The sequence below is a fragment of the Cydia splendana genome, chromosome 14, assembly GCF_910591565.1.
Source record: "Cydia splendana chromosome 14, ilCydSple1.2, whole genome shotgun sequence".
Classification (NCBI taxonomy): domain Eukaryota; kingdom Metazoa; phylum Arthropoda; class Insecta; order Lepidoptera; family Tortricidae; genus Cydia; species Cydia splendana.
Genome location: NC_085973.1, coordinates 14,458,787 through 14,484,814, shown reverse-complemented (window position 1 = coordinate 14,484,814; position 26,028 = coordinate 14,458,787). Strand labels below are relative to the sequence as shown.

Below are 26,028 nucleotides of genomic sequence, written 5' to 3'. Positions count from 1 at the left end.
GATTAGACTTTTACCAAAAATATTCTAAAAATTAAGATATTTTTGACGCATTTTTTTCAGCTCTTTAGGTCTTGTTAAATCTACTTACCAGATGTAGCTATTTTTATGTAGGTAGTACTTGTGTCATTATATAAACAGAGCGGATATCCAGACAGACACCTTAGATACTTACTTCTACCTTGTTACTTTTTAAACGAATGTTCCTTGAAAGTTTTTTTGAAGTTAAAACTTCTTTAACGGCGCTGTGCACTTTTTGTGATGGGGAAAAAATGTTAAACTCGCGACAGGTCACGTGGCCGACAGATTCGACAGATTGAAAATCCGTAAGACGGACACGTGACCTGATCGAAAAACTGTTACAATGTCATTGAGTTTTCACTTCTGCCGGCACTCCCGGAGTGCAACCCGTTGTGTTTTTTTCCTGGGAGTTTCTCAAGTATTTATTTCTATAAGTAGGTATCACAAAATAAGAATTTCGAATCGCTAGTCTGTTAACTGTTTAGGCATCCTGCTTACAAATTAAATATTAAATTTTGACCACATATAGAAAATCCGTACGTAAATGTAAATCAAAAGTTTTATTACTCGTGTAAAACCTAAATCCTACCACATATTCTCAATGTGCAGCACACATGTATAGATGTAACGTACCGTTCTAACGCCGGTAGCTATGTACAGTCGGCGGTATTAATTTGCAGCGGATCGCGTAATTAACGGATTTAATTAGAAATTAACTGTTTGGAGCGCAGGGTTGGCGCGCGGGTATCCACAAACAAGATTGCGGACACATTATGTTTCAATGAGATTAGCGCTTAGTTTATATAAAATGTGTAAAGTATTTTGCACAAAGGTACCGTTGAAATTTTTTAAGCTGACCGTTTAGAACTATAAGCTCTCATAGTCCTAAAACACACCACGTTTATGTCGAGATTCCTTTAAATTTCTTGAAATATAATATATTTATCGGAAAGTGTTTTTGTAACATACCTCTCTTTTTTTACCTTTAAAACGACACAAAACAGGGAAGGTAGTGATTCTAAACCTCGTTGGCGCTCAGTAGTTTAATGATTTTGGTAAGGAAAACAATATATTTGGTATTTCGGATGTTCTCGATTTAGGATTAAATCAAGAAAACACTTAATTAAATAAAACTACTTACCCAAGAGAAAAGATTAGCTTATCATTAGGATAATCAAAACAGAAAATTACCCAATTAAAAGCGAAAGTAACTTAAACATGTTGAACATGACCCCCACTTAAGATTATTATCCTTCTAACACCCAACATGCATTCACTAAGCCCACTACAAACCGTTACAAATAATCGGAACATCCCCTATGCTGTCGCCGGCAACCCTAAGCGGGCTCACCGAATTTGAAAATTTAATTTAGTTGCGTTTTGTTCGGTTAATTGGTTTGTTTTCTATGCTCGCGCGCGCCGCCTGTCGGGAACTAACTAACTATAACTTTATTGTGTTTTAGAGTTAACTAAGTTTTTGTTGAGCGAGTGTTTAACACGAGTAAATAGTTACAATTTACTTATACTCTAGCTGAACACTGTAACTTAGCACTTGCTTGAATTCTTTAAGGTCTAAATACCAAAGCCGAAATTTCGATTATTAAGTTATGTTTGGTTAATGGAGATGTACCTACTTATGTTTGTCAACTAATCATATTTTATGTCGCCTTCACCTAATAGGGGTCAACCAACCGCGAGTCGTGGTTTTGCCTCTTTGAATGTACCTACTGCAGCTCTTCAGGTCACCCAAAATATGAACACCTAGCGCCACTTGCACCATCCCACTAACCCGGGGTTAACCGGTTAAACCTGGAGTTATCATGGTTACCAGTACAATTTGACACTGGGTTAACAGCTTCAACCCTGGGTTAGTGCGATGGTGCAAGTGGCGCTTAGAGCCTTAAGATTATTCTTTTTGAAGTTATTTGGAACGATTAACGTTATTTAATTTCTACTACGGCTCTTCTTAAAACTTGCTAACTCCTACTAGCGTAAGGACGAGCTCTGCTATACAAGCATGAGAACTGAAAAAGTCTTTCCTTTCCCAGGTGTGGTTCCAGAACCGACGAGCGAAATGGCGCAAGACGGAGAAGTGCTGGGGCCGCTCCACCATCATGGCCGAGTACGGGCTGTACGGGGCCATGGTGCGGCACTCGCTGCCCCTGCCCGAGACCATCCTGAAGTCCGCCAAGGAGAACGACACCGTCGCGCCGTGGCTACTCGGTGAGTTTGGTGAGGCCATGTTGTTTTACGAAAAGGCGCAAGATGGAGAAGTGCTGGGGCCGTTCCACTATCAAGGCCGAATACGGGCTGTACGGGGCCATGGTGCGGCACTCGCTGCCCCTGCCCGAGACTATCCTGAAGTCCGCCAAGGAGAACGACACCGTCGCACCGTGGCTACTCGGTGAGTGTGGTGAGGCCATGTTGTTTTACGAAAAGGCGCAAGATGGAGAAGTGCGGGGCCGCTCCACCATCATGGTCGAGTACGGGCTGTAGGGGCCATGGTGCGGCACTCGCTGCCCCTGCCCGAGTCCATCCTTAAGTCCGCCAAGGATAATGATACCGTCGCGCCGTGGCTAAGCGGTGAGTTTGGTGAGGCCATGTTGTTTTACGAAATGGCGCAAGACGGAGAAGTGCTGGGGCCGCTCCACCATCATGGTCGAGTACGGTCTGTACGGGGCCATGGTGCGGCACTCGCTGCCCCTCCCCGAGACCATCCTAAAGTCCGCCAAGGATAATGACACCGTCGCGCCTCGGTGAGTTTGGTGAGGCCATGTTGTTTTACGAAAAGGCGCAAGATGGAGAAGTGCTGGGGCCGCTACACCATCATGGTCGAGTACGGGCTGTACGGGACCATGGTGCGGCACTCGCTGCCCCTGCCCGAGACCATCCTGAAGTCCGCCAAGGAGAATGACTCCGTCGTGCCGTGGCTACTCGGTGAGTTTGGTGAGGCCATTTTGTTTTCCGGGGGCGAGTAGCAAAGGCGTTTTAATAATATAAGTAGCTTAGTTTTGTGTCTAAGTAGGTACCTATTTAATATTTTTCTTCGTGATCTGATTTTGTGTTAAATAAAATCGAATGTTGATTAGGTTGTTTGTACATATTTATGATATGAGATAGGTAAACGACAGAACCTTCGGATTAGGAAACTATCCTGCAGTAGGATGTATGTATAATATATAGTCCGAAGACTTCGGATTATCAATAGCAAACAATGATATCCGTACTCCCCTACAACTAGGTGCAACAGGTAAGTTATGTGTTGTATTTAGTTATTACACGCAAGAGCAATGAAAACAATGTATTATGTACAAGATATTTTATCAAACTTTCATTGCATTTGAATGTAAATAGATAAAAGTATTACTTATGCTAAACTAAATATGGCCCATTCAACTTAGGCTTAGTCATTAAACCTATTTGTATCGGCATACCTACTCTGGCAGCTTCTTAAGTCCAAATTCCTAACCCGTGCATTGCTAAGATTGTAAGACCTAGCCCCCCAAAATCCAATTTTATACGGGTACCACAATTTTTTATTCTCTAATACGTGATAATTTGATAAACGAGAAAACTCACATTGTGCTAGCCGTGACGCTCTGACCGTGATGATTTTGTTCAAGAGTCGAGTGCAGTGTCGGGTGGGGGGCGCCTGTAGCCACTACCCCTCCCCTCCAGACCGCCTACCGGTGAGTCTAACTCTAACTAAAGGTTCTTGCATACATTATTTTCGGTGGACGGGAGAGAACGGGGCCAATTTTGAATGCGCGGTGCACTTTTCACTTCGGCAACCTATTTTCGGTAGCCCTCAAAATTTCCCGTCTTGCCTTCGTCATGTTACGTATGCAGCAACCTTAATGCTACCAGATAGCTGACTGAATTGTGCAGATGCTAACATGGTCACATTAAAAATTCACTACCCCGAGTGCTTGAAACTTAAGATTTCTCTAGAATCTAACCAAATTTTTGGTAATAAATCTTTGATGACTCTTAAACTGAGTTTAAGTTAATCATCAAATTGAAGAGCGACCATTTCGTTTAGCCCTCCCCTGACACTGCTCACATAGGTAGTTAGAGACAATATTTGTTTAATTTTGGAGACTATGTTATGTACCAAATTACCTGCAACGCATAACTTGAACAATCTTCTTAGTTATAAGCTGCAGTGGTGACCGCGTTTGGTCAAATATCAAGAAACTGATTGCCTTATGAGAGTTAGAAAAAATGTTGATAGCGAGATAGGGAAAACCAAGTATCGACATAAAGTATGCGGCATGGTCAGCAGTGAGCGGACTCTGAGTATTGACAGGGGTGCGAAACTCCTGACTTCGGGCAAACTCGGCTCCGTTCGGCTCAGTATTATTGCTCCGAGCAATTATTAGGGTATCAAAACTCGGAATCAAATAAATATCTTACTGAAATATTAAACTGAAAACATCGTCGCCAATTCAATTTATAAAACGATCCTACGAATCGTAAAGGCAGAGCGAAGTCGTAACATATCGACTCAGGCAGCGGACAAAAGTACTTATGTAGTACCTATATGTAGATTACTCGTACTTAACAATTATTTATGTGAATACGGCGATCACACTTTTATTAGGAAGCTCGGGACGAAGCATAGCTGTAGCAGCAGTCGTTTCAGGAATACGCTGTTTCCGAAATCCACGCAATAAACCTTTGCATGGAAAGTAAATTTCTGTCATTCTAGAGTATCCCGATTGTATCCTCAACTTCTTCGAAGCCCCATGACCGACCCATGATCGACCGATGTCTACTATCCGATATGTTCTATTGAACATCGTGTTGAGATTACTGGTCTTTCTATTAATACGTCTCTTTCTAGAGCCAACTAGGCGTCGCCACAATCTCGCCAAAACAATAACACCCGTAAATCACGACAACACAAAGGAAGTATAATTTTTAATCCCAACAAGTCTTGCTCATTTTTCACCCAACCAACAAACAGACAAAGAAAAACACACCCTACCACCTGAAACTTAAGATTCTTTTTGTAACACCTCCTTTACTTCCTTACTTGGTAACGTGAAGTAGGCTCTATGTTGCTCTACTTAAGGTGTATAATAGTCTGGGAAGGCTTATGAGGAGCTTTCTATTCAGGAAGTCTCGGCTTAGAACAATTATAGCGTAATCATGTTTTGTCACAATTAGGAATTATGTGACGGATTTTTGTGACTTGGGTTGTTTGAGGTGGCTTGCTGATTTTAACAGACTAAGGAAAGTTTTTAGAGGCAATTTATTAAGGGACATAATTAAGTTATTAATTAGGGAAATAAAATCAGCGACAGCTAGACGACTGAGTCGTTTACATTCTGTTTTAGTTTCACTTTTTTATTTATTTATAAATTAATAAAATAATTTGTAAAATCATAATCGGAATAAATTAGTCCATACATTTTTCTATGCCCTAGTCTGAAAATCCCGTAACCTTAAATATCACCGATATTCAGGTATCATTCCAACATGAATAGGTACTTACACTGACGGCGCGATTCGGGAAATGAATTAGAGATTCACTAGATGTGAAATAGTAAAGATATGTGACGTTCGACGGCAAAAGGTACCTTATGGCGGCCGCAATAATATTGGAACGGCGTTAATAATAGCGTAAGCTTCAACCGCCATAAGGTACCTTTTGCCGTGGAAGTGGAACGTCACATATCTTTACTATTTCATATCTAGTGAATCTCTAATTCATTTCCCGAATCGCGCCGTGAGTTGCAGACAGTGCATCTTAGGACAAAATAAATTTTCCGATACAACTGATTAATATACCTGACATCTCTATAAAACGCTTAATACCTATATAAGGTTTTATTTACAATATTACTTGTAGTTAGCAAAACTGGAAGTCTAACCAAAAACCAAAACACTATCCCTCAAATTAAAAAGTAAAAAACCACAACCATAAACTAGTGAAACTAAAAAAAGTCAGAGACTAATCAAATCAGACCATCAAAACGCGACTCCATCAACGGAGTGCCCCCCGCGGGGCGGGGCGCGGCGGCGGGGGGAGGGGGGGAAAGCAAGATGGCGGCGCATTGTCTAAGGCTTGATTAAGGCAGATTTAAACCACCGCTTACATATTAATTATATACTTAGCATTAAGGCTATGTAGTCTGTGTTTTGTGTTTGAGTTTTTTAATGAGGGGTTTTATTTACTGTTATGTGGTTCTTTTAAATGGTGAAGTGGCTGTTGGAATGTTGTAATGTTTTATATGCTTAATTATGTTTTTTTCTTTTTGCTGTTAGTCTTCTTTAAAAAGAGTGAAAACGCACATGACGTATTAAATTATGATGACACTTGGTAAAATTGCTTGCAAAAACTTGTTATTTAAAAATAAATAAATTATTAAATAAAAAATATGAAATACCTTAGATTTTTTTTTATAAATTACCTAATAACGACTTTAGAATATTGCATATTTAGTAACATTAACATGTTCATTAAGTATTAGGTACCTGAAAATATTAATCAGGCACCTAGGTACATACCTAATTATAGGTAATACATAATTATTAAACGTTATTGGAGTTGTGTATATACCTACAACTATACGTACTTTCATAAATAATGCAGTCTATAAAAATATAATTATAAAAAAAACTTTAATTTTAATAAGAAATAACTTTCACGCGTTAATTTTATTTGATCAATATTTTACGCGCCTTATATTTCATAGTTTTAAAATACTTATACCTGTTAAATAACAATATTTTTCGAATAATTTTAACAGCGGCCCTGGCCTGTTGCTTTTTTCGATAAAAAAGTATTATTTAAATTTAATTTAAGACATAATTGTAAATTCATTAGCATTAAACATGAATATTATGAATAAGTAGTAATCGTTCTACAAACAAACATTTTTCGCAGTAAATAAAACAAAATGTAAACTACTTAAATTAACGTCAACTCGTCAAAGTCTACTCGGTTACTAAGTATTAAAGTTAAGGTAGGTATATTATTTTAATTTTACTAACTAAATGAGTTTACAAAAAAGTTTTTATGTCAATATTCCTTAATAACTTAAACTAGTTATAAATAATAAGAAAGTATGGATAGTAATAATTATGAAGCTGATTTCTGAAATAGACTTTCTGATGTGTTGGATCTACCCTTCGTAATAATCATATGTTTTCCAAACTTATATTAATACAATTATTAAACAAAAAAATATAACATAAAATGACAATTACAACCAATCACGGTCCATTACCTGTAGACTAGTGCCGCGGCCCGGCGCCGCTCGCCTAATGGAATCTAATGCACCGCTTTCCTGATTGCACAATTGCGATTACCCTCTCGCTTTGTGCATCCCTTTCATCTCACAAATGACACCAGCATCGGCAATCTAACGCGCAATCAGCAAACCGAAAGCCATTGAATTTTCCACTTTAACTTCAAAACCTTAAGCGCTAAAAGGATTTTAAGCATGCGCAACTTCAACGTGGCTAAAATCTGGATAATGGACGAAAGGTAATTCTTTTATGGAATTCGCGAGCTCTTGCTTTGATTTAGCATCTCGACATATGAAATTGATAATAATTACACAGTCAAAGAATCGAGTAAGTGCAGCATCTCTCTAGGTTGCAGAGTGCTACTCTAAACTTGGTTAAATGTGACGATTATGTGAAAGTGCTCCTTTTGCCGGTAGAACAAAGAATTGTGATTGACAAGAGATAATCAAGCAATCAAGAGAAAATGTGTCGTAAACGTCATATTTGGATATCAATAAGTGATTCACCTGTAAACGAATAGATACCTAACTAAATAACCTATCAGCAAATACTTATCAGTATCACGGAGGTATGTTCTCGGAAATGACAGTAAGTAGTTGGGTCTTCTCCGTACGCACACTAAATTGGAGTTCTGATTATAACCATCGGGATTCAATTTTTAAAATAACAGAACCTTCGAAATCGGTTCTTATAAGACGGAATATTGTAATAACCATACCTTTTATTAGACAGAAATAAAATGAACTGTATGTAGATACAGTAAATTAAATTCTAAAAGCCTTTCTCTGTGTAAGATAAGGAATATAAGCATCATGCATCATGGCCGAAGTTTTCTGAACTTTTCTTTGAGAACGATTTTTTCTGCTCTATACAGCACGATCGAGGTTGGAACCCACGATTTATGACCACCACATGACCATACACATGAAAGGCTAAAAAAGACAGTTCTTCTGTGATAGCACCGCTTACTTACCAGTCAATGTATTTCTAATTTGTGTGGAAACTAGAATTAAATACCCACGATAAATTCCTTAAACTAATTGATCACAACTACATCCGGGAGCGTAAATCAAGAGGATTTATACCCGGGAATGCCCGGGCACGGGAATGCCCGGTCCCGGGACTAATGGAGAAAGTTGTAGTGCTAATGGGCGGGCAAATCAGGCCATTATTGAGCGAGATCGTATGGTAATGACCAGTTAACGGGCGAGTTGAGTGATTGGGGTTTCGGAGGGTTAATTGCTTGAGATAGGAAATTTTGGACGTTTTCAGTTACTTCTTTGGAACATTAGGGCAGTACGTGATATCCCTTTTGGTTTACGGTGGCTAAAGATAATTCTTTGGTGGTCCGGGTCCGGGTATTTGGGACAATTTTCATGATAAAATACGAAACTGTGCGGTCCGTAGAGTCTATAATCTTGCGTAGCTTTCTAAATTATCATGTTTCATGAACATTCTCTGGTAAAAAGTTAGAAACTTCTCGACAGACAAACGGAGACAGATAGGTATTGTGCTGGTCCATCTGAACTATTAATCAGAAGCCAATATTATTAATTCTTCATAAATTCTTATGAAGATTTGAAGTAATTTGAACACCACAGACAAATTCTAATATGTTTTGTGGGGCAATGTAATGGTACTTATTAAACAAAAGACTGAAATAAGAAAGATCTTGAAGAATGTCAAAAGTAGATCTTGATTCTCTTACATACACATTGTAACATGGCCTTTTTCTCCGTGAAACATCGCTACATTTGTCATTCCGAACAGGCAATTCTCTGCTCTAAATATTCATCATTCACGCCCGCCGCTATATACCACTTATAAATCATAGTACTGCGGCACTATAAAGTACATATGCAGTAAATAACATCCTGATTAGGTATGCAGGAGGCGCGCGCACTAAAAATCTCGTAAAAATACTGAGCTGAGATATTAAACCGGGAAGACGTCGCCCCGAGGCCCCCGCGTACGCAGACTGATGAGAATTTTAAATTTTGTTGGTTCTTCAGTACACGATGTGTTTGTGAATGCTGAAATGTATGGTGACAAATGAAGATGATGTATTCACTCTTGTATAGGTCTTCCACTTAAATCTGGTGGTTGGTAAAACAGTTGCGGCTGGTATTCTTGTAGAAAATTGCTTAGTTTGGGGACTTTTGGGACTAAATCTAGTTTGAGTATTTCATTTTTACTAACCAATCGCTTCAGTTAAACAGTGCCTAGACCTAAAGTGGCGTTGCTGTGCGTTTTGCTAGATTTTAGAAAGCAATTTCAGCGTGATACGGTAAACGGTTCGTGCTTTATCAATTTTTGTAATTAATTTTCTTCTTAGATCGAATAGGTATTCGTGTGCAGAGACGTCGTCATTATCATTTCTACATGTTCATTTGCTTCTAATTTTTCCCACTCTCATCTTCGTGTTATTTGACAAAGTTTGCAAGGCAATCACTAGATCGTGCACAAGTTCTTGTAAAAGCGATTATAACAGGACTTTCCATTCCAACTCAATGAATAAAATTTTAGTAGAATTCGTTTTGATTTTAAGAAATCTAATGTTTGTATAGGCATTTAGTAGTGTGTACTCAAGTCCTTTGTTGAGTCCTCTGCTTTCAGACTCAACTCTGTTTTTCAGACTCTACTTACTGACTTTAGTCATCACGTCGAAACTTGAGTTCTTATCGAGACCTGAGTATTTTGTAAAGGCTTCAGTTCATTAAAGAGAACTCTGAGTTTATGTACAAAAGTTTTGTCAGCAGTCAGCACATAAAATTAATAGGTTAGGTTACACATCATTAAAAACGCCTACATGAGTAATTTTACTTAGTGTTCATTTAGATTTAAGCCTACATTTTTTTTGACGAAGTCTTTATCCGAAGGTTTGATTTTTTTAAGTTGCGCTTAAAAGACTCAATAAAGGACATAACGGGAGACCTAAAATACTCAAGTTACTAACACTAATGTAGAATAGTTTCTATACATATTTCTTGGTTTCGCATTTGAAATGGATATTTGATACTAGGCTAGTATCAGCTTGCTTTGAACCCGAATTGCCCGAAAACGACTGACCTCTGATGACCTCCATCGATTCGGTATCGACTGGTCCGTACCTACAATTATATACATCGATAATTATGATTTTCATTCTAAACATTGTGTTACAAGATTCACAAGTTCGTAAGGTATAGGCAAAGAGAATAGATAGTATAGAGGGCTATTGCCATAGTAAATTTTGTAGTGACGGTACATTTACTGCCATCTATCGACACACGATTAAAACTTAAAATAAAATTGAAAATGTATAAATTAATCAAAATCAAAATATGTATACGGAATACGGATAAATGATTTTTAATTTTTATTGTTCCATACTGACTCATGTTCTTTCACTGATATGTGTTAAAATTGTTAAATATCAAACGGTGTCGTCAACGCAGTCTAGCCGAGAATAGGCCAAAGGTATGGCGTCATCTATTCGAGAATGACTTTTTCTTGATTTCCGAGGCACGTTTTTTTCTTAGACTTTATTTATCTTATACGGAGTTACATATATCTTTGGTATAGGTAAAAACTAAAGAAGGATCAAGGATTCTAAATTCGTGTAGGAGAGACTGATATGACATTAAAAAACCGGACAAGTACGAGTCGGACTCATCCACCGAGGGTTCCGTACTTTTTAGTATTTGTTGTTATAGCGGCCACAGAAATACATCATCTACATCTCTTTGAGTACGGAACGCTATAAATATTAATGGGACGCTAATTTCTCACTACAGATAGATTACAAATAAGCTAACTTTCCACGGACTTATTTAAATAGAACAAAGTGAAGACGTGTCGCTATAAACGTCATATTTTCATAAAAAATTGACATTAATGACGACTTTGTCAAAATGCCATACAGAGTTAACCGACTCCAAGTTACTTCTGAACTACACGGCCCGATTCAAACTTTAAGATACGTCAAATATTACGTCTAGATACGATATGGATTAGATATGTCAGTGTCAAAAGTGACGTTTCTTAAAAACAAAAAAGGCACTTTTGACACTGGCATATCTAATCCATATCGTATCTAGACTTAATATTGGACGTATCTTAAAGTTCGAATCGGGCAGACATTCTACTGAGGGTATTGCTGTAATAAAGATATTATAAGCAATAACGATATTAAATAATAAATAAAATGCTTTGAAAGGTAGTTTAATTCCAGTATTCCAAAATGATAAAAGAACAATCTAATTTATTAAAGTGTTTCACCTACACTGTGTATCTTACGTTTACCTTTTAGTAAAGTCTTGAATATCTTTTAATGCCATCAACTGTGCGAGTTTTTTTTTTCAACAATTTTAGCATATTATCCTCTAGCGGCCCAGAGACGTATAAAAAGGTATTTTCTTCTATTCCATTTTGAATCTTTATTTTCACAAATCAAAGTTGCATTTGTTTTGGCAAATTTTAACCTTACTTTTTTATAATTAAACTTTTGGATAAAGTTTTCATTTATTCCTAGAACGTAGGTATCTAAATGTAGTAGCATTCGATTAAGGGCACTTCAAAATGTCTTCCATGCTACAAAAAACGTTACAAGAATCTAGGTTTCATGTATCCCTCAACATTAAAATATTTCTTTGATGAACTGCTCAACTGCATATTTTCCATCTTAAGACTGATCCAGCAGTTTGACGGCTAGTCACGTCGGGCACGCGTCGTGTCGGCGTGACGCCAGTGCATGTAGGACACAAGTCTGAGATGCATGCAGTATCTTCTGTAATACTAGCCTGCCTGCGACTTCGACTGCTGATGAAGATGATGATTTCCAGCGCTCGAACTTTTAATGCCGGTGACGCCAAACCACACATAGGTGATTTTAAATAATCTTTTCGTTAACAATTACTTACTTATGAACTTTTTTAATTAGGTAAAGAAATCCAATACTTGAAATGCGCACGTCTTTCATTATCTTTCGGATTAACAATAATGCTTTTTAGGGTTCCGTACCCAAAGGATAAAAATGGGACCCTATTACTAAGACTCCACTGTCCCTCTGTCCGTCTATCTGTCACCAGGCTGTATCTCATGAACCGTGATAGCTAGACAGTTGGAATTTTCACAGATGATGTATTTCTGTTGCCACTATAACAAAAAAATACTAAAAAGTACGGAACCCTCGGTGGGCGAGTCCGACTCGCACTTGTCCGGTTTTCTGTTGTCATATTTTCACAACATAGTTTAAGATTATAATACTTACATTTATTATGATTTATGGTGCAGACCACAGACCACGACAAAAATTTATTAAATAATCGTACATGTTTCGTAAAACTTATTTTATTTATCATCATTTATTTGTGCAAAATTTGTTGTCATCCGTACTAAAAGTTCGAGCCCTGACGATTTTCATGATTAAATGTGGCATAGGATAATGAATCACGGAACTCAATGCCAAATTTCCAGCTAAGCGGTTTAAGCTTGAAGAAGCGAGAGTTACTTTTGGATTTATAATATAAATAGTAGAGATGTGTCACCTGTAGCCGAACGTCGTATAGATTCATCTCTCTGAAAAGGACTCAAGTCTTTACAAAAGAACTCGTCGTCTTAATTATAAGTCTGAAAAACTGAGTTAAGTCTTTAAGCAGAAGACTCAAAGGATACCTACAAGTCTTAAAACACTACATTCTAGCTAGTTATTGTAGCTAATTTTACTATATTCTAACATGCCTACCTATTCATATTATTACAAAGATAGATCTCAATGTCATTTCATCTTTAGCTGAACTGACACCCGCTCCAGTCGCGTCGCGTAAAGCTCTACCAGTCTCTAAAGTAATGCGATTACCATCCACATCGCGTCGCATCGTGCATTTACGATCTGCATAATGAATGGTTCCCTTTATTATCCCGCTTATCCGACATTGTGGGACGATGTAGTCAGCGAGTTACGATTCTTGAGGAACTGCATACTATGTGTATGTTCGCTTTTGGCCGCGATTAGACTTCATGTTATGGAAACGTTTTTATGGCATAATTTTGTATTCTGCCAATCAGAAAAGATGTAACTAGTCGAAAATAATAAATATATAAATAAATAAAAAATATTATTGTCTACACAATTACACATCTACATCGACTCGTACTACGTACCTACTGTTTACGATCGTAGTATTGAATAGTAATTAATGATTGTGTGCTTATATGCAAGTAGTCCGGGAAACAAGATGTCATCTGAGGGTTCCGTTAACAGTAAATAACCCGTTTAATGTAGGGACCCACTTTTCTGTTGTCGCAATCCAATGGTAAGTATGATATAGTGGTCATGTCATGTCAACCTCAATTTTCTATATACAGGGTGTCCCTAGCCAGTGGACAAAGCCGAAATGTACATATACATTAGGGTATAATTTAGAACCAGTATACAAAATATCATAACAATCGGTGTAGCGGTTACGAAGAAATTAACAAATTACGATTTTTTTACTTTGGAGCAACCTGTATGTGTTTTGTTAGTAATAGCTCCTGAGGTAATAAATAGTATGAAACCTTCTTCGACCGTTTTGATTATCTTTTTTATTTATGACATTAATAAGATTCTGACTTTTGACAAATGTCATCATTGCCGCACATTTTCAAACAAATTGTCAAAATCACTGTCAATGATTAATACATGTTTCTTTTTGTTGTCGATTATTGGAAATAACTTTTGTTTGTTAATTTATTTTTTTATCCTTTGTTCTAATTAAAAAAATATTACCGTTAGAGCATTTCTGAGAGTAACCCTACGTGGGATTTCAGGGTTTTTCCAATGGCTAAGGTCACCCTGTATATAATTAATAATTATGTACTTACTATCTAAACTATAAAGTCTACTGATGGTACCGCAATTCTTTACGAAATTACCATATAAATATAGACAGTAAGACAATTAAGCTACAAAACGAGTTTTCTCTTTGATCGGATACTTGCCAAAGTGCCAACTATGATAACTGATAAACGACAAACAAGTCATTTATAGTAACATACTGCTGTTTATTTACCATTATTTGCAGTTACCGTTAATATGAGAATTTACCGAGACAGTAGCACGAGCTACGTTTCATTTTGCCGTAAGTAATTTAATTTGGCTCCCGCGGTTGTTGCAAATCAAGTTACTTAACTTTTTATGACCATTTACGATGCTGAGGGTAAGAATATCCGTCCTGAGAATGTTTTAATATCGTTTTGTGAGGGAATAAAGATAAAATGTTTGATATAACTTTGGGGTTGCTTAGAGTACGCGGGTAAAGCTACCTAAATGTGAGTTAAACGTAATGTGTTCGTATTAAAGTACCTATTCGTACCTTGCAATCGGTATTTTTCCTTGGGCGCCAGTTTTTAAATATCATATTTAGTTATTTAATTAATACAAATATAGCATCATCAACCTTTAACATCATCATCATCATCATTTCAGCCTATATACGTCCCACTGCTGGGCACAGGCCTCCTCTCATGCGCGAGAGGGCTTGGGCTATAGTCCCCACGCTAGCCCAATGCGGATTGGGGACTTCACATACACCTTTGAATTTCTTCGCAGATGTATGCAGGTTTCCTCACGATTTTTTCCTTCACCGAAAAGCTAGTGGTAAATATCAAATGATATTTCGTACATAAGTTTCGAAAAACTCATTGGTACGAGCCAGGATTTGAACCCGCACAACACATAAATAACACAACACATAGTTATTTATTTTCTACATTTATAAGCCAAGTCGTTCTTCTCCTGCCACTTCTGGCAATACATTTTAAGATCCAATGCAGAAATGTTCATCATTGACTCGAATTAAATTTTTTTAAGCTGGGATTTAGTCGAACTATTTTACTTTTTCCACAAATTTTCTTCTTCCCTATCTCCGTGAATCGCTAACATGAGGTCGTTGTTTTTTCACAATGGCTCTCTAATACGTAATAAATTCGATTTTCCACCATCAGGAATAACCACAGATCGTCGGCAATCGGTCCCTACAACCGTGAAATAGTTGTGGTGTCTCCTCTGACACTTTCAACGTCGTGCCACAAGATTCTGACAGATGGTGTTAGTATAACCACTCCTTACCAACTGTCATTGGACTTCCGTCCCCGGGCATAACACCCGCCTGGAGAGAGCACTCTCTATTATGCCTCTTTACCTTTACGTAGTCACGACATAACGAGTGATGTTTGTTTCAGGCATGCACCGAAAATCGCTGGAGGCGGCCCATCACCTGAAGGAGTCAGGCTCGGAGCGCGAAGGCTCTGAGGCCGAAGGTGATCGCGCGCACTCCGCCTCGCCGCATGAACACCATGACAACCATGATGCGCAGGTAACCATAACTAGCGAACGAAGCAAGTTCTCTGAGAAGCTGCCTTTCCACTGAGACGGAGATGAAAGATAAGCCAACCATAGATAGCATTGGTTGTAATCCAACGGAGCGGAGATGTGGATTACAGTTATAATGTACCTGTAGGTACAGTCAGCAGCAAAAATATCCAAGTGAGCGAGGTGTTAAAAATTTTCTGAAACGTTGTTGTTTACACATTAAGTCAGTGTTATATACAGATTATTAATAGGTTGCGCATAACATTTTGGACACTAAACTCACGTAGTCACTTCTAAAATTGTACAATGCTTATTTGTTACCATAGTCTAATAAAACATGGTCTTCCATTCCCAGAGTGACACGGGGCTACGTCACAACAACATGGCCGCTATATATAGCGCTATCGCATATTATCATATAGCGCTGTCGCATGATGACGTAAGCCCGTGTCAGTTAGGTGACCTAGAAAAGACGGGAATGGAGTACCAGGCGGAGTATATTATTATACCATGTTTGTTACTAGATATTTATAAGACTTTCACCCATGTAAAGTATTTCCTTGTAAATCTTCAGGCGCAGAGCTCCCCCGCCAGTAGCACCACCGCCTCATCCTCAGCCAAGGGCCGCGCGTCACCAGAGGGCGCCTCCTACGAGGACCCCGAGGCCTTCCGGAACAACAGCATCGCCTGTCTGCGGGCCAAGGCGCAGGAGCACCAAGCCAGGATCCTTTCCAACAATATCTTGCTTCAGGTAATTTGAACCTTTAAGTATCCAAATTAGACCCCTAGATGGCAGACTCTCAAACTCGTAAAGATGCATGATCACTATCGACCACCACAGCTTCCTTTCCTTTGTCCTTTGATGAGGATTGAGGACATCAGCCAAGAGCCGCGTCGCCAGAAGACTCCTATGAGGACGCTGAGGCCTTTAGGAATAACAGCATCGCGTGTCTGCAGGCCAAGGCCCAGGAGCACCAGGCCAGGATCCTCAGTAACAAAATCTTGCTGCAGGTAGGTAAGATTTAACCATTCACCTATGAATTTTTCACGATGTTTTTTCTTCGGCCAAAGGGCGGGAGTCACCAGAGAACGCTTCGTACAGTAAGTGGAACTTTAGGGAACTAACTGTACGAGGACTCCGAGGCATTCCTTCTATAACTCCTATATGTAGTCCCTAGGTAAATATGTCAATTCTTAAGACAAGTTAGCCCACCTCTCGCTCCTATTGAATGCAATTTCATATTTTCGTTTTTGGTTACAGGTCCGAGGCCTAACGCGGACGCCCAGCACACCCCACGATGACGACGGCCCCGTCGACATCGACGTTGGCACCGAGCCTCCCCCGCTCGACCCCCACGCCCCTCCCTCCCTCTACTGACCTCTACATTCCAACCCCGCGATTGGTCGAACGCGCGCGCTCATCGGTTAAGAACACTTGTGATTAGTGGAATTCGAAAACATCGTTACATTCCAACTCTGTGATTGGTCGACGTGCGCTGATTGGTTGATTACCAAATCTTGTGATTGGTGGATTTGAAAGACCGTTACGTTCAAACGTATTAAGTGTAATTATGTAAATTATTAAGCGTATTTAACTAAATCCCTATTTTTCGTGCAATACATTTAGTTAAGTATTTATGTGTGTAGCTTGTGTTACTATAGGCGTTGTAAAAAGTCCCAGCACTTAGATATTATTGTATAACGGTATTTAGATGTAAGTAAGTAATCTTGACCGTTATAGATCAGTTTAACTCGAGGCAAGACTAAAACGGTACTAAATTTATGAAAGTGTTAGCGAGTAAGAATTTTCAATGTTATGAGGTTGTCATTAATTTTATCGAAATTTGAATTCATATACAGCCTAATTTTTAACTTGTACATGTAACTACGTGCGTTTTGTAATTTTTCATTTGTCAATAGTCACTACATGCGTTTTGTCATTTTTACCATCCTTGTATGCAACAAGCACCGACAAAAAAATCAGTATCCCTATCTCTGAAGGTAAAAATCACATGACGTATGCAGTGACTTGCCCAATCTCATCTGGCACTTTATTTTCTATATAATTCAATATATATTAATCTTTATTAAGGCATGTGATGTCTTCAATTTGGCCCTAAACTGACAATGAAACCAAAAAGTACCTCAAAAGTTGACCGAAATCGAAATGATTAGCAACGAATGTAAACAAATTGTTTTGTGCTTGCCGTATCTTGCCTTAGCTTATTGGATATAACTACTTATGCCTAATTATGTTTAAAGTGACTATGTTTCTAGAATCGAATGCTACATCGAAAAATAATGATCACTTATTGCTTATGTCATCGATTTATGGTACTATTTTCGAACGCATCGTAACTTCATGCCGCGTAAGAGCGTAGGTATACAGCCGGCGTATTATGGATGGTTTTATCCACGGAATAAAATCACTGTCACTTTTTAACACCGCGGAACAGAAAGTGACGGACACCGTTTTATCACGCTGTCACGTAGACAATAACGACCATCATATCAGTACTGGATGTAGTGCATAATCTTTGCCATCGCATTTTCTCTAAAACTTTTGTATTTGTCATGCTACCTTCAGACTCAGTCAACTTCAGTACTTTTTGTACTAAGACTGGCTGAAATAGCATAACAATACATGTTCGAGCATTTCCGTGAAAATATGATGGTAAAGTATTAGGCACTACATCTGTATGGTGATACAGCGGATAGAGACTGGCTTAAACTCTTGTCTGCGTATGATAAAGATTTTGACATAATTTTAGTCATCGTTTTTTCTGCTCTATACAGTTACAACCGAGGTTTGAACCTACGATTTTTGACCACACACATATGAAAGGTTAACAGCTGGAATTTGCCTTATCCTGACGATCAATGCTGACACTCAATTTCTCCTTTAGTTATATTCTGACGATGAATAACGATTGGACTTTCGAGGTGACATTAGATACCAAGTCTTGTCTGCGAGCATTCTACGTCTGCTCCACACAAAATTATCACGGCCTGATTCTAGTTTTGATTTATACTTACGTCAAAAATTAGATCTTTTAGATTCGATACGGATCGGAATGATCGGATCATGATCTAATTTTTGTCGTATAATAAAATTAGAATCAGGCCGTAAATCTACTAATGTCTTCAGGACTGACCAATAAAAAAATACCTATCCATTTTGCTACGTTACCGGTGCGTCGAATTTTTAACATAATGGGCGGTATTATGTTGTATTTAGAAAAAAATGCATATTTTTATAATTTTATCGCAAATAAAACAATGTTTTATTAAATTTATACATATTTAACATGTAAATTGTTCTTCATTCTGTGTTTTGTATGTCTTCAAAGTCAAGTATTCTTTTACTAAGAAACAGTCACTTGGAACTTGTCATAGTCTGGAAACATACCTACTACTGATGTACTTAATCGGGGACATAATTCCACATTGTTATTTGACAGCTTGTAACATTGCAATCCAACTGCTTCAACTTAAAAGTTGGATGCATTTTAAATGGAAAATTATTGCCGTGTCACGATTTGTTTTTGTAACATGTGGAAATCGTCTCCAGTACTTACTACACTAGAGTTGTAATATATTATATTTAAAGCACCCAGTTATGGGCGATCATCGTAATATTAAGATTATTCCGATGAATAAAACTGTGTAAATCTCTAATTGAAGTATTATTCTACTACCCTATCAAACCAATACACACACACACACATTTGTCTGTATATCTGTTGATCTGTATGTAATTTAAACTGCATAAACACAAAACCAATTTTGGTTGATATCAGCGCCATCTTTCGCGTATGATTTAAACTTAAAATTAGTCTAGTATTTCATTCACATCAAAAGATTTCGAGCAGCTAGGGGCGGAGAACAGTTTATTGAATTTGCAATAGAGGGCACTATTAAAAGTTGTGATGTTTTAAAAACACATTGTTTTGAAGACATTATTTAGAATACCCACAGTAGAAATATGTAAATAAATATAAATTGCTAACCTATAATTTTCATTGTCACGAAACACAAAATTTAAGGGTATAACGTAAAATCAAACCTAAATAGGTACTTACCTAATCTAATATAAAAGAGAATAGAGTGTATAGAGGCGGATTATCAAAGTAAATTATGTAATATATAGCCACTGTAAATTTACTGCCATCTTTCGACAGAAGATTAACATACAGAATGATTTAATACCATCGTTCTGATCAGACACTATGGAAATTGTCTATAAGTATACTCAATTGTAACACCATATTGGAAAATGAGCAAGCCTTAAATTTTTAATACGCTAAAAATAGGTAGGTACTTATAACGATTTAGCATATCTGAACACTCATTGTGGCTGTTTTGAATTTTTTATCGAGTGATTACCACATATGTACTTCTACCTATGAGTGCAAGTAGATAACCACACCACAATAGATAAGATTGTGTTGTGCCGGTTTAGTATGAAACTATATTACAAGGAGAGTGAGCGCGTTAGTGATAAAAAAGATTTAAAAATAAAACAAAATGGGTTGTGGTGAATTTCTAGTCAAATACATCTTATTTTTTGCCAACTTGTTCTTTGCGGTAAGTTTCTTTACATACATATTCTATTGAGTACATATACATTATACATATATATTTTAATTTTGAATATTTTGGTGTAAAATTAAGTTATACTGATGATAGTTCTAATAAGAAAGTACCTAAGTAATTTTAGATTGTAATTAAGCTTGAAGTGGTTGTTTATAGTTTCATTCGTTTCTATTTATTGTTTATACAAAAATGATGGTATTAAATCATAATTATATGAGGTCAATAATATTATTAATATTATACCTAAACGTAAACATTAAATATAACTACTTAGGTTATTTTCATTGGTCTCTTATCATATAAATAAAACTAAAATTAATAAAAGCCAGAATATGACTATATCTAGGACATAGATAAAAATCGTTAATGATAGTAATCATCAATTATCACTTTCTCGGATATTGCAGGTGTCACAGTAATATGGCTTTTAGAATTACGACTTGGTACAGTCACGTTAATAGAAACTGGCTCGTATATTTTTCCTAATTAATATGATAGTGAGTTAGTTTGATAAATAATGGCCTTAGGACTTACTAGGTGTGGCGATATTATTCACATTTAGGGCCCAGACTGCGGTCCGATGGTTCCGATAAGATATCAAATGAACACACGCTGTTATCAGATAATAATAAAACTGGGCGCCGATACTTGGAAAAATAAGTAATACGAGGCGTTTAACGATTTATAGCAATTTGTAATGCGAATACTTATAATGATATTTTTTTATACATATACAACGTGAGATGGTATTTGGTGTTGATAAAATATACCAGTCTAAATCGTTGGATCATAAAGAAGTAAACTAGATGCAATTACTGTCATATAAAAATATAAAAATGTCTGAACTACCAAAGGATGTTTGTAGAGAAAATGCGCATGGCGATTTATATACCTACTTGAATTTACTATCGCAAATTTGTTTGGGTATTGTGCGTTCCTGTATTATTATGGATAACGTCACATCACAACAAACCATAGAACCGGAGCGTGAATCTCGCGACCTAAACCCGTAGGCGCCATGAAATTTTAAGGCGCTTACGACGTTTTAGTCGCGTGGTAGAGGTTGTGATTGCGACAATTTCATTGTTTGGTGTGGCTTCTCTATCGTAGTAAAAAAACTCAATGACTAAGTATAGTCCAACAACAACAATTTTGCCTTTCTGACACACTCGAATGAACAATACTTATACACTTCCACATCAACATCATTTTTTCTCTGAAACAAATTCTTATCTTTTGTTTATTCATAAAATCGGCATAATGAATCACCGCTGACTCGATTTTTACTCTGAGAAGTAGGTATTGGTACAATATTTAGGATATTATGTACAAATAAAAATTTTACTAAAGAATTTTGTCTTAAACCTAACTATACATATAAATAGGTAAATCGTAACTATAGGTCTACCAGTTCCTCGTAACTCAGATGATTGGTAGGTAAGTTATTTAAAAGAATAAAAATCACATTTAGCCAAAATCTTAACCAGTCCGTATATAGTTGTTAATCATGGTTACAGTTAACTATAATTTAGTACTTCTTTTCTTACTATAGTTTGTATCTTTAGGTATTTAAATAAAAGTAAACAAACAATTTTTACATTTTCGGGTAGTTAAACCAATTATTGGTTAACCAACCAAATACAAAACCGCCTGGATCTGTCACTGAACAACCTGACTTTATATAAGTCTTTAACCTACATTATTTGATCATGTAATGTTTTCATCTACCCTCAACTGGCTTAAGGATCCATTCGAGGGTAGATTTACTTTTACTTTTATTTAAATACCTAAAGATACAGAGTATATATAGTTCTTACCAACCGTCTGTACTTACCTACACATAATTATAGTCATGATTTTGAAATAATATGAAATTATGCTAATTTCCATTTGTTTCCTTATATTGGCTTATGGAATTGACTTTTAATAAGTGATGATTATGCATGGTAAATATGCATGAATGCATGAAATATGCACCAAATTGGATAATTTCACGACATAATCGACGAATTGATTCATGATCTACTTATACTCTGGTACTTACTTATTTAGACTTATTACATTATTTCCAGTTATCAGGCCTCGCGCTCCTGGGTATCGGAGTAGCCGTCCAGCTGAAGGTTACAGCAATAACCGCCCTCATCGATGGCTGGTACGAGTTCGGACCCATCGCCACCATGGTGGTGGGGTCTATCGTGTTCTTCATTGCCTTCCTCGGATGCTGCGGCGCTATTAGAGAGAGCAACTGCATGTTGGTCACTGTAAGTAGCATGTTATCTATTCAACAGATCACTGGTTTAAACATACACGAATTTTACAGATTATAGGTACAATTCTGTAAGCTTGAAAATTACCTTCTACGTTTCGAAGACGACATTATCTTCGTGATTACCGAGAAAGTCCGACCGGCTAAAGTTTACATCAACATCTCATTCATAGCTGCGCGAGTTGAGAACATACCATACCCCTACTTCACGCTAATTTGTGCAAATAAGTGACGTGATTAAGTCGAATAGGATAAGATAATAAAGGCAGGGGACAAGAATGTGCCAATAGTGACCAATACTATACCGATCGCAAAGCAAATGTCAGTCAAAATCACTTCAGTCTTTCGCCTTTTTCTGACACCAAATTACAGAAAGATAAAGTATTCGGTGTTCAGAATGTTAAGATGGAAGTGCTTATATGAAGAGGCATACTTACTCGTAGAATCTGTCCACGCTAAATCGCCCGTTAAGTTAAAATGAAGTATTTATGGCCATACATTGTCTTATTGTCACTGCATGCCAAGAGTGTGAAGCCGGAATCCGATGAAGAGTCGAAATGCAGCCTTGATGTGGTCGGTGTCCATTTTATTTCAAAACAATGCAGCTAATTTAGTTTGCAAGTCTTCTAGAGCCATGTAAGCAAAAAAAAGACTGTAAATGCTGCACTTCACTTCTCTTAGGTCCATATGGAATTCACTCGCCGCCATTTACTCTATCAGGAACTTTATATTAGTTTATATTACTACACTAATTATCAATTGATTGCAGTACTCAATCTTCATGATCGTGCTGATGGTGTTGAAGATAGCTCTGGCGACGATAGTGTTCGTGAACGCGGACTCTCTGGCAACCAGCGTCAAGAACGAGTTCAATAACCTCTTCCTCAACAACCAGACGGAGTTCCACAAGATCGAGACGGCGGTAATTATATTTTCACTACACCTTGTAAAACAAAGTCGCCCGCCGCGTCTGTCTGTTTGTGTGTTGGTTCTCGATAAACACAAAAACTACTGAACGGATTTTCATGCGATTTTCATCTAGGTTAGGTTAATATTATTATAAAAGCGAATGGCGTCCTCTAGGGCCCTTGTCCAGTTAGAGGTAGAGAATATCAACAAAATTAGTTATCAATTATTAGCAAGAGGAAAGTTATGTGACCTAAATGGCGGCAGAAATCCCAATTAGTGCCAATATTTTATTAAGAGGTCTCGACCGAGACGACTAAGCGCCCTTCTCAAGCCTACTTGAAGTATGATTGATGCAATTGATCGATACATGGATACGTCAATGTTTTGAATTCCTCAAATTTTCCAAATTGAGAAGACGCGAAATGAAAGATAAAAAGCGATTGTCAATAACAAAGAGATCATTCGGTGGCGTTAATCACAATGTCTGTCATTCACCTTCAATTACCTAATGTAACTTTATGCTTACGAATCGCAACATCAGGGTCGTAATCGTAAATGGTCAATCGCGATTTTCAAACTAATTTTGTATCTTGTATTTTTTCTACTTCTCGAGAACTTTTTCAAATTCTGCACTTAACCATTGTTATAATAACGTATTAGTAGATTGTTTTTGAACGCCAAACGGCGCATCCATCTGCCGTGCCACTGACGCCACGGGATAAAATTTAGTTTTGTGAATAAATAATGCCAACCTAAAAGTTACTGTTTTTCAGTAGATTTTCATCAAAAAACGATCGACGTAAAATGCCGTCTTTGGCGTCGTTGTCACGATTTTGCGTTGACGTCAATTGCCGTCTGTGGCGTTCAAAAGGTTAACCAAGGGATGAAATGATGCCTTTCACCCGAGTTAAACACTCTACTTTTCATTTCGAATACGAGGAAAGTAAAATGTATGTGTTTGTTTTAAGACATGAGAAAGTAGACATTTTTATAGTAAATCTTGAGGGTACTTTCAATTAACAATTTAGACAAAAGTATCGCTATTTATGGAATGGAGAGATAAATATCAGAATGGAAATTGTATAACAAATCCATTTAAACCCAAATTTCAATTGCTTATCGTAAAAAAATTAATGTAGTCGTACTTGGAACGTAAAATGCTCTAGTGCAGAAACGTATCATTTTCTGCACACCTTTTAGAATAACAATGAGCCTCTTTCAGAGCATGAGAAATGAAAAATTGTTTTTTCCATGCTTCCAGCTCACTTGCTGCGGTACAGAAGGCGGACAGTCCTACGGATTGAACATCGTGTCTCTGCCACCGAGCTGCTGCGCTGAGGGCGCTACCACCTGTACTCTGCTCAACTCGTATCCTGGGTGCAACTCGCGCGCCGAGGACTTCATCACCACCTTCAGCACGGCGATTGGTGTTGTTTGCATTGTCGTCGCCGCTTTAGAGGTAAGATTTGGCATCTGTCCAACCTGGTCTAGGTCTCCACAGAGTTGCCTAACTTATATCATTGGGTCTGATGTGTTTTTAATTTTCACACTTCTACCCCAAAACATAATAGTAGTTCAGGTCAAATACCTTCCACTTCCACTAGTCACATACGGTCCGCGATAATCCACGAATTTTTTAATAGCATAGAATCTTAGGTAGCTTTTCAAATGTACCTAAGGGTACCAATTATTAGTCAAATTCACGAGAGAATCCTTACGAAACACGAGCGAATGATGACAAACAGACATCATTTTGATGTCAAAATGTACGTTCGAATTGGCCTCCAGCTTCGATGCATTCCTGCATATCACAGAATTAATAATAGTACTTCACTAGCTCAGTGACCCAAAAAGGATCTTGGGGTCACTGAAGGGGCCAACTGATTAACAGTCCGCCGGACGGTATCGGTCTGTCAGTTAGAACAAAATTTTGACAGTTCCGAACAACTGACAGGCCGATACCGTACGGCGGACTGTTAATCAGTGGGCCCCTTGAGAGCTCCCTTTGCCCTATTCTGCACCACTTCACGCCAGTTAGGTATTCCGAGAGCGGACCGGTCTTTTAGGGCTTCGTTACTCCAGCGGTATCTAGGACGGCCGTTTTCCACCCGGGTGCCCCACATACGCACCCACAGTACGATCCTCTCCCATCCTCTCCAGGTGACCGAGCCAGCGGAGCAGTGTGGCTTTGATCTCGCCAATTATAACGGAATAAATAATAATCTAACCTTTTTCTTTACAGCTTGTGGCGGTGGTGTTCGGCCTCTGCCTCGCGAACCACGTGCGAAACAGGGACAGAAGAACACGTTACTGAATATCAGTCTCTTACTTTATATTACGACGTGAAAAGAACCGAATGGGCCTTCATGTCATTTAGTTATAGGTGAAATTATAAGAACAATAAGTTTCGTTACAGTATGTTGGGGTAAGATCGAATTATGTCAAGATCAAAGTATGTAGGAGGAAAGGGGCGATCGCTTCGATTTAAAACATAGTCCCCATTTTCCTCTCTGGATATTGACATTATTGAAAATATTTTTACATAACTTGATGTATATTAACCATAGCTATATATGCCCCTGCGTTTGATTTTTTTCCATTATTTTGATTATTGTAAAATTTTGGTGCGAAAAACAGATTTCAT

The 26,028-nt window shown here is 37.7% G+C and overlaps 2 protein-coding genes across 3 annotated transcripts in view; both read left to right on the top strand.

Moving 5' to 3' along the window:
• LOC134796745 (visual system homeobox 2-like) overlaps positions 1 to 17,490 on the top strand; it is a 154,186-nt gene extending 136,696 nt beyond the window's left edge. For both annotated transcript variants that reach the window (XM_063768943.1, XM_063768942.1), the window contains 4 exons: positions 2,067 to 2,241; positions 15,484 to 15,617; positions 16,188 to 16,364; positions 16,875 to 17,490. In XM_063768943.1, coding sequence (XP_063625013.1) covers positions 2,067 to 2,241; positions 15,484 to 15,617; positions 16,188 to 16,364; positions 16,875 to 16,991 — 603 coding nt within the window. In that variant the 3' untranslated portion in view covers positions 16,992 to 17,490. The remainder of the gene's footprint in view (positions 1 to 2,066; positions 2,242 to 15,483; positions 15,618 to 16,187; positions 16,365 to 16,874) is intronic.
• Positions 17,491 to 20,048: 2,558 nt separating this feature from the next.
• On the top strand, positions 20,049 to 25,797 carry LOC134796769 (23 kDa integral membrane protein-like). Its single transcript, XM_063768986.1, has 5 exons — positions 20,049 to 20,200; positions 22,282 to 22,470; positions 23,245 to 23,397; positions 24,646 to 24,843; positions 25,627 to 25,797. The coding sequence occupies exons 1-5, from the start codon at positions 20,141 to 20,143 to the stop codon at positions 25,696 to 25,698; spliced, it is 672 nt and encodes a 223-aa protein (XP_063625056.1). The 5' UTR covers positions 20,049 to 20,140; the 3' UTR covers positions 25,699 to 25,797.
• The last annotated feature ends 231 nt before the right edge of the window (positions 25,798 to 26,028 follow it).